Source organism: Octopus sinensis, linkage group LG8 (genome assembly GCF_006345805.1).
Source record: "Octopus sinensis linkage group LG8, ASM634580v1, whole genome shotgun sequence".
Taxonomy (NCBI): Eukaryota; Metazoa; Mollusca; class Cephalopoda; order Octopoda; family Octopodidae; genus Octopus; species Octopus sinensis.
This window is the reverse complement of record NC_043004.1, coordinates 31,413,391-31,423,784: the sequence shown is the minus strand read 5'-3', so window position 1 is coordinate 31,423,784 and position 10,394 is coordinate 31,413,391. Positions and strand designations below refer to the sequence as shown.

The 10,394-nt window shown below is 35.1% G+C and overlaps 1 protein-coding gene across 4 annotated transcripts in view; it reads right to left on the bottom strand.

The window, feature by feature from the left end:
• Nucleotides 1-1,768: 1,768 nt before the first annotated feature.
• The window catches only part of LOC115215170 (vesicle transport protein SFT2B), a 62,920-nt gene continuing 54,294 nt past the window's right edge, over nucleotides 1,769-10,394 (bottom strand). For all 4 annotated transcript variants that reach the window (XM_029784346.2, XM_029784347.2, XM_029784348.2 and 1 more), the window contains 2 exons: nucleotides 3,318-3,406; nucleotides 1,769-2,119 (listed from right to left, as the gene is read on the bottom strand). In XM_029784346.2, the coding sequence (XP_029640206.1) occupies nucleotides 2,080-2,119; nucleotides 3,318-3,406 (129 nt within the window). In that variant the 3' untranslated portion in view covers nucleotides 1,769-2,079. The remainder of the gene's footprint in view (nucleotides 2,120-3,317; nucleotides 3,407-10,394) is intronic.

The following is a 10,394-nucleotide window of genomic DNA, read 5'->3' as shown; positions in this document are numbered from 1 at the left end:
TGGGTAAGTGTCATTTGAGTGAAATTTGGTGGTAAATGGAAACTGAAAACATGTCAATGGGTCTGTTATAGAATGGTAGACTTAATGTTTCTCTGCTCAGTACCAGCACAACCTGATCCTCGAAATGAGAGTTCACTCCGTTAACATTCGGATCATATGAGGATAACTCAGCAGTCTTGGAGACCTTAAGTAAAGTTATGAATTGTTGCCCTTCATATGACTGAGCTGTATAAAAGAAACCCAAAAAACCCTCCAGTAATTCATGCAAGTAAAAGCTGATGTAAACAATAACATTGCTAAACTTAATAGATATAGCACCCAAATCTTCTTCAAATCACACTATACTGTCGTAAAAGATTTCATTAATGAACTTACAAATACTTTTTCCTTGAGTTTTTAGGAATATGACATTACTAGGAGTGGATTCCCAGTCCCTTCGTTCCTGCCCCTTTTAGTCGCCTCTTACACCAGGCAGGGAATACGGCAACTGCATTCTACTGCTCCCCTCCTTAGTCGCAAGGGAGTTTGCTAGTTAACCCATAGCTGGGACCCTTACAAGTGCAACCATTCCAGGCCTGAATAGACCTGGGAACAATAGTGGTTAAGAGGTGGTTCCACACTTCTGAAACCCTGAAACTAGGGCCTCACTATCGGATGTAGTTTATAGTCATACCCAGGATGATGGATGAGGAGCAGATGGTAAGGAGGATGATGAAGGCAGCAGAAGCAAACTTCAGTTTGTGTGGATGGATGGTGTGAGGAAAGCTTTGGTGGTGGTTAGGTGTTGGAGTGAGAGAGGCATGAGAATTTATAAATGAGAGGAAAGCTTGGAGAGTGTTTGTGGATGGATGAGTGAATTTGATGTTGCTCAAAGGGGGTACGGAACCAGCATATGCTGTCAGGCTTTGCTGCTGATATTGGGGAGTTGCGTTCTATCCCTTGATCCAAGCATAGAACAGGGCTTGCCTCTTAGAGCTGGAAAATGAATGGAATGCCTAGTGTGTGTCTTGTGGCTACCCCCTCCTAAAAAAATGGGGAATAGGCCTGGGTATATAACTTAGAGATACACATAAAAAAAGAGGTGGTCATGACTGGAATACTAGTAGTACAGACCTTGCCCAACAAGGTACAATACTATAGCATTGCTCTATACATCAAGGATATACAATTACTACAACCGACACCTTATCTACATGGAGAATCACCAAGTCTACAAACTTCTCCAGCCACTGTAGCCTGGCAAAATGTCTGTTGTAACAGTCATCCTTGTGCAGTGTGCTCCTATTTTCAATAAACTCTTTAAATAGCTCCTCCTTCACTAAGGAGATCTACCCCCTCCGTGTAAAATTAAAAAATAAAATAAAATGTGACCTACCCTCAAGCAATCTCTGACTCTGCCTATTATTCTCATTTCAGTTAATAAGTTCAATCATTGTGTCAGTCAAATAAATAATAGCATACTCTGGTTCAAGTGAAATAAATGACCTCATAGGCAGGAAATATATCTCAACAGAATGAGAATAAATCTCCCTCTATAGACGACTGGTTCTAAATAATAGCTACCCAAACAAAGTTGCAAAGTAAAATGGCTGAGATGGCATTTTTTTCTCTCTTTTACATAACCACCTTGAGGACATAAGTCAGGATGTAATAAAATGCACACAACATTAAAAAAAACAAACAAAAGTTTTTAAAAAATACTCCAAGTTTTATTACTTTGAATATCTACAATCTTATTTTATTCAAAATTAAAAAAAAACCCAAGATATAGAAAATATTCAGTTTAATGTTTATTTTTAATAATAATAATTGCTTTTCATTTTAGAGTTGATAGTTTTCAAATGTTTGTAACTAGGATGTACAAATAAATATATTCATTGATCTATTTGGAATAATTTGATTGAGAAGTTTCAAATATAACATAGCATTTAAAAAAATATGGAAACTATATTGACATCATATGACAGTCATGCCTTTATATCAAATGTCAGTTATACAGTTCAGCAAATGATACATTTATAGAGACTTGTTCCATGATGTGAAGGTATTAGTGAGAAAGCTGACGGTTGCCTGGACACTTCATTCAATACATGATGCAAAGCATTTTTTCACAGCATCTCTGTATGATAAAGAATGTATGCACATTAAGACATATATAAGCGAGAAAGTGTGTGGTGAAAATCAGATTGGAACATGAAACAAAAATTAACAGAAAAGTACAAATAAACATCAGCTTTGGAGACCAGGCTCCAACTAGCTTTGGCACCTTTAAAGGTGAAGAACTTTAACTGATATAGTACTACTACTGGTTGTGATAGTGATTGAGAATTTCACTGAAGTGATGGGCATTAAAAAAAAGGAGAAGAAATTAGGGATGAAACAGAAAACAACGAACTAATACATCTAATATAGTAACAAGACATTATGTGTGTATGTATGTATATATAAGACATTATATATATACACACACACATATATAAAAGACATTATACACAAGAGATGATATATAAAACATAAAAAAAATATATCCATAGTAATTAAGAGCTCAATAGGTTAAAATCCAAATGAAAAAGGATTGCATGTATATATAAAGTTAAAATGATCCGTAAGAGTGATGTAGATTTACAATAAAATACAGGAAAGCTTAAATTTCAGATTGTTCATAATTTAATTACTTTCAATAGCTAGTTCAGTAAGAATAATCATTAATCTCATAATTAAGATACCTAATTAAATTAATTTAAAGCAATGTTTATCTAAATCATCAGGAACACTTGAACCATGCTAATCATAGACCATTGCTAGTTTTTTATACTATGTATGCTTATGTGGTAGTCTTTTAATGAGACTCATCAATTTAGTGGAAAATTCATGTTTTGATGGCTTATTCAACCAATCTAACTGAATAAGACATTGGGTGAAACAGAAAGCCCCGATCAACAGGAGTTTTACAATTTGACTACTCTCAGTATAGAGTCACCCCATCAGGAGAGGTTCTATTATTATTCTTGAACTTAGGGTGACCAGCAGGCAGAACTGATAGCACACTGAACAAAATGCTTAGCGGCATTTTGTCTGGCGAATTCAACCTTAGTGGAATTTGAAAATAATGTTCAAATTCCACTAAGGTTGAATTCGCCTTTCATCCTTTCGGGCTTGATAAATTAAGTATCAGTTGAGCATTGGGGTCAATTTAATCGACTTTGTTCCTTCCTTGAAATTGTTGGCCTTGTGCCAAAACATGAAGCCATTTTTTTTTTATACTTTCATATAAATACAAATTTTATATATGTTTACAACAAATAATATGTACATACCTTGCATAAGGAATATAGGACAGTGAATACCAGGTTAGTGCCAAAGATTGGAGTATAACACATAACAAAGCCAAACCAGGTTTTTTCAGCTACAAAGACAATTGTGGATAATAAATATTTGGAATTTTTTTGTACAAGGAATATATGTTCTATCATAGTTAATGACTCTTTTAAAATTGGAAACTATTCAAATTTTATTACTTTTTTTTTAATACAATCTTTGATAATATTGACCAAAATGTCACAAAATGTAAAACATAAACAGAAATAGTGTTTCTATATTTGAGTTCATTATATTTTCTGTTCTTCAGTTGTTTAGCATAGATAGAGCAAGCCAAAGGCATGGAAGGTGGGACATCACATCTTTTATGTATCTAAGGCTAGGACTGCATTGTTCATAGCTTTTCAACAAAATAAGATGTGATTTGAGAGAGAGTTTATTGCTACTTCTGGCATGTTGAATAATCTCCTGCTTCTGTAGATCTGTAAAGATATTTTTTACTTAGTGCTATTTCCAATATGAATTTAAGAACTCTCTAATGGAAACACTGGGAGGAATACATTCTTGAAATATTTGTAAAAGCCACAGAACTAAACAAACAACTTTGATGAAAATATATCTTACTTATTTGGTAGAAACTAAATTGTATAAAAGTTTTATCACATGAGAAAAAGACACGCCAGTGAGCAACTTAGAGGACAAGAGTTCTGTTAATCCTTGTGAAGCAAAGCTATAAACTCTGTTCTGATTTTGTCTCAAGGTAAGTCTCCTTATTTTTTGCCTTTCTTGCTACTTTGGTCATTGGGAGGTACTGAACCTTTCAGTTACAATAAAACACACACAAATATAAATACATGCATATGTGCATACATTTGCCTGTCCTTTTTTTTCCAAGCATCATTTTATGAATGAAAGCTCTAGATGTTGCTAACATTTACCTACTTTTCAAGTCCAGAATAATCATTCCAGAGAGCAATTGGTTGTAATGTCAACATCATCATTGTGTTCAAACTGTATTATAGAATATGAACATTCCCCTCACATTTTCATGTCCACATACATAGACATATATCACAAGCTTCCTGCAGTTTCTCTCATCAAAAAGACCTACTCACAAGCCATTGGGTAGCTCAAGGCTACACCAGAGAACACCCAAGGTACCATGCAGTAGCACTGAACCTGAAACCACGTGGTTGTGAGGCAAGCTTTTTAGCCACAGCCATACTGGTACAAAAACACACCAAGTATCATCATTGACCTGTGTTGGATGAGTCATCACTATCTGTACTTCCTTCATAAACAGTTTGGTGATCACATCTCGTTCATGTACTGTTTTGATACGATTCCTATTACTGTATACTCTTCTTAACATCACCCCTTTACAGAGAGCACTGGAAATATTTTACCAAGTACTAGAAGTAATGAGGTCGATTTAAATCTCAAATGACCAACAGAAGAGAGGACAACTGCATAAGATGAACTAAGATGAGAGAGACTGAAAGAAGAAAGAATATGAGGAAGGAAACAGAGATTGGAGTGACTGCATAGAAGAGGAAGGAGAGATGGGATAATTTGAAGGTGTACTTAAAGAGAGACAGTAGTGTCAGTTTACAGTTTGGAGGGGGAAAGGAAACAGATACTGATGGTAGTGGTGGTGGGAAGTACTGAATATGGACAGATTTAAAGTTTCCCACTCTAACATGAATGGTATAGAAGAGAGGGTATCAAATAAACAAGAGGGGCAGCATAATGAGACTAGGTAAGACAAAATGTGCTAAGGGCTTATGTATCCCAGCTCTCATCACTCTGTATTAGCGTATTTTTTTACCATGATGTATAGGAGGCTGGGTCTTCTCCTGCACTATGTATATATGTGTGTGTATATATATATATATATGTGTGTGTATATCTACATATTTATAAAATTAAGAAAGAGAGAAACAAATTTCAATATTCATTCAATCCATTTCAAATTGTTGGAATTCTCCACAATATACATAGATACATTCACATATATAAGATATGGTAAAAATTCATAAATATATAAAAATTAATAAACATAAATATATAGATATACTTGCAAGGTTGAATGTCTTTATTAGAATCAATAAGGTGGGGGAAATGAGAAAGTTAGTATAAAATGATTTAAGAGGAATCCTGAAGTCTGACAGCTGTTTTGGGAAGATATAGGTTGGTATAGGCGAGCTAACTCCAACTACAGCAATTATCTATATTTCTCTCATCAGAGTTAAAAGATTCAAAGAGTTGTTAAAATTTTAAAAGACATGAAAGATTTCAGAATTTAAAAAAAAAATGAATGCTTTGTTGGACCATCCTGTTCATGTGGATGGTATAATTAGATTTGAAGTTACATGTTAAGATACATTATGACACTATATATAATAATTACTCTAAAATGAATCCCAAATATGAAGGGTGATTAGATTAAGATTAGATATAGAGCACACACAAATTCATTTATCAATCATGAAACAAAAATTTAAACCACACTAGCTACCCACATCGATAAATTAAAAATGCGTGATAAAGAATTCTGTCTAGATTGGTCTATCATAATGGAAACCACACCATATAATACACACACTAAAAATTGCAATTTATGCATGAAGGAGGCAATCCACATACTCCGTGCCAACAAAAAAAAAAAAAGCTTACTTAATAAGATATTGGAGGTCATAATTACTTTTAGACATAAATATCTTTCAACTTTTAGATTCTTCCCTCAAAATAATTAGCCTATAGGATTTTAATCTAGTCACACTTCATATTTTGGATTCATCTTAAAATATTATATATAGCGTCATAATGTATCTTAACAGGTAACCTTAATTCTAATTATATCATTCGCACGAACAGTACGGTCTGACAAAGCATTTAAAAAAAAAAAATTTTCAGTGTGGAGTTTGTGTTTATCCTCCACCACCACTTCACCACTTGTATTGATTTATGTCTCTGTAACTTAACAGACTGACAAAAGAGACCAACAGAAGAGGTATCATGCTTAGAAAAGGTACTGGGGTCAATTTGTTCAACTAATGAGGTCTAAGGCAGTGCTCCAGCATGTCTGCAGTCGAATGACCGAAAACATGTGAAAAATATACAGATTCTATAGATTCCCCTCTGACCACTCAGCAATTTTTTATTCAGAAACATCCCCCCTACACATCACATACCCCCAACTGTGCAGTAACCTCTCCTGCACATTACATCTGATTCCTCTTACATCTAATTTTTCTGTCAGCCCATTCATACCCCACACTTCATACACACTAACATAGACATCCAGTAAAACATGCTTACTTCACTGACTTGAAGTCTTCACAAATACTCTGCTGCATTTGACCAAGGCCCACATCTTACTACCATGCAGCATTGCCCTTCATACACAAGCATCATACAAAATGCTTTTCATTCTGTGGGAGAAACCCTTTCCAGGCAAAGAAGTAATAGCTTCCTGAACTTTCTCCACTATATTCTTATTCTGGTTAATATGCTTTTAGAACACTCATCTCTACTGATAATTTAGGTCAACTAAATAGGTGACCTAATTACCAATAGAAGTGGATGTTCTTGAGAGCCTTCCAAACATTTTAAGCATCCCTGGTGATTCCCAATGGAAGACAAGGTACCTTCCTTGTCTTCATATCCTAAATTGCACTTGAAACACAACAATTGTCAATGTGAATGGCAGAACCCTCAATGGAGGTATCTCTCTTGGTTAGACCCGTGCATTCTCTTAATACAACAATGAAGGTGTCTCAAAGAAACTTCTAATTGTCCTCTATTTTAAGAGTCTCTATCTCCTTTGAAATGCTTCAGCTGGTACTTCCCTGAACTCACACATGTCCTGCTCTTTGCATTTTCAATCTCTTTACAATGTCACTAAGTGTAAGTGTGTTATTATTCTGTATGGACTTCTAACATCATGATTCCACCATCCCATAGCAAAACTGTTGTTGTACTACACTTTGACAATTTTTGATATCTTGGTATCTGAAGCAGCTGGAGATACGATAGTTTGACCAAAAGAACAGACTATTGCAAGCAAAAATAAATACTGAAAAAAACAAAAACAAAAAAAACGCCTTTGGCCTAATTTGGACATATGACATTATAACATATTAGCAACCATATATATATATGTATATATATACAATACATATACACACACATATGCACCTACCTCTGCTCTGTCATCTCTACAATCTATTTGAACCTATTTTTTATTGAGATAACATCAATTGTTGCAGGCCCCAAATTTTATACCTGACAGTAAGAGTGTTGAGTGGGTAGTATGTTCCAAAGGTTACAAAGATGTTGGAACCTGGTACTTAGCATTGGAAGTTTATGATGTTTCAATAATCATTTAACAACTGTCCTAATGATCAATGGATTGATGCTGTTTAGAAATACCAAGAACCAGCACAGTCTTGGCTTTTAAAATTTAAGAAATTCATTTAAAATACAAAAAAAACTGTCAGTTACCTACACAAAAGTACATTAAATGTGTCAGCAGCTGCAGTGTAGACACTAATGACATCAGTTATTTTACAAGAAAAAACAGGTTATCAGGTATAATTTTACAGTTACAAGAGATAAAGATACTGATTGACTTACGGTATGTGTAATATTATACGGTAATGTGTTAGAAGTCATTGTACAAAGTACAGGTTAAGCTTTTTCTTTCATTTGTGAACTCTTGCTTGCTTCACAAGGACTGTGTTTGGATTATAAAGACTAGATTTTTTGATCTCATCTCTTCTACAGTATAGTAATTAATTTTGTTTGCACTTGTATACATGTTTCATTGATATTTGGGTGCTAACAGTTATATGTTAACACTGAATATGTTTATTATAGAAACATACTACAGATGCACATACATCATCATTTAATGCTCATTTCTGATCTATGTAAGCATGGGTCAGATGGAATTTGTTGAGGCAGATTTTCTACAACCCTCATCCATTTCCAAGCGAGGTACTGTTTTTCCCATAGCATGGAAGACTGGAAACGAACCACCTTGGTTGTATGATGATGCTCATTTACAACTATTATGTAATGTCTAGACAAAGGCACACACATACATATATGATGAGCTTCTTTCAGTTTCCATCAACCAATTTTACTCACAAGGTATTTGTCAACTTGAAGCTATAATAGAAGATACCTGCTCCCACTGACACACAGCAGGAATGAACCAAAAATCATGTCGTTATATAGCAAACTTCTTTACAACTATTACATACATAAATATGCATACACACACATATTGTAAGTATATATACATATATATGGATGTAAAACTACAGGGTGTTCAGGCTAAATTTGATAATATTTTATGTTCACCAATACTTGTTGTACTGGTGAACAGTCGAAGTGTTTGAGAGCATAAAGATTAAAGTTGTAGTTGAGAAAACAGTAGCTGACATGGAAGACTGGAAGCTATCTTAATACTGGAAAAGAGTTACCTGTGTCATGATGATTTGTGCTGGGTAACAAAATGCCAACATCATGACTGTTGCTCAATGCTCTGTGAACACTGTAAAGCTGCAACAGAGACTATGAAGCTGTGGCCAGCAGGAAGGGACACAGCAAGTGTTGACTGCATCTCTACATCTTTGGACAAGACCTTCGGGTCAATTCATATGGCTACGTGAAGCTGCTGCAGACTGTGGTCAAACCCTGGTTGTTGAGCGTTGCTGTTAGAAGGCCATATGTGTGCCAGCAGGATTTGGCTCCTAGCCATACTGACAAAAGAGTCAGAAGTGGTTATTGGAGAATTTCTGGCCTCTTAATTATCCCAATTGTAAATCCATGGATTACTATGGGTAGGGTGTGGTTGAGCTGGTGGCCAAGATCAAGGAGGTGTTTGAAGATCTTCCCAGAACACAGTGAAGCACACATGTACCAGGTTCTGGAGTAGTCTTGAGGCTATGGTGAGAGCTGAGGGTGGCTACTTGGAGTAAACTGTTATCTCCCAGCCATAATCTAGTTAATATTTTTTGATTTTTTAAAATACTTTTACTTTTGCATGGGATATTTTATTTTATTTTCCTTTTATGCAAACTGTCAAATTTTACCTGTTTCTCTGCAGACTGAAAAAACTGCTCGATTTTCAACCCTTATTGCAGTTTCATCAGATCATTTGACCAATCCCGAAGAAACAAGTAGCAAATCCATTTATATACACACACACACATATAGGTGGATGCATGTATGTATAAAGAAGTTTGCTATGCCACCATATGGTTTTGGGTTCAGTCCCACTACATAGCAATGTAGGCAGGCATCTTCTATTGTAGCCCCTGGCTGACCAATGCTGTGTGAGTAGTAAAAAGAAACTGTAGGAAGCCAATTGTGTGTGTGTGTGTGTGTATACATATATATATATATATATAGTTAATCCAAACAAGAAAGCACAAAAAAACACAACAACGTGAGGACGTGGAACAAATATAGTATTATTGAACACTCAGGAAGGAAGGAGGGTTTAACGTTTCAAGCGGAGCTCTTCGTCGGAAACATAGATGGAAAGATCCAGAGAAGGGAAGACAGAGGAAAAAAAATCGCCAACGGTACACACGCGGTCTCATATATATATATATATATATATATATATATATATATATTTAGTGAGGGAAGAAATGGAGCTGAATGAAGATTTTACAAAATTCCTTTTTATTATTTTCTACACATGTTTCAAAGGCTGCAAATTCCCTACTTCGGATTGAATAAGGAGACCATTTTGCAGCCTTCTCTTCAGGAAAATCCAGGAACTTAAATCTCCAAACAAATGCGCAGCAAGCTTTTCGAACAAACGCTCCCTAGGAGCCCATGTAGAAAATAATAAAAAGGAATTTTGTAAAATCTTTGTTCAGCTCCATTTCTTCCCTCACTAAATATATAAAACTTCAATTATCCGCACTAAGGCACGGTTGCGATACCCCATGGTCGTAACCTCAACCGTGATTTTTCTGTTGTGATTTTTGCTACCCAGGTATCGGTTATAATTTGAATAATCCGTAACAAGATAATTCATTTATCCATAGACA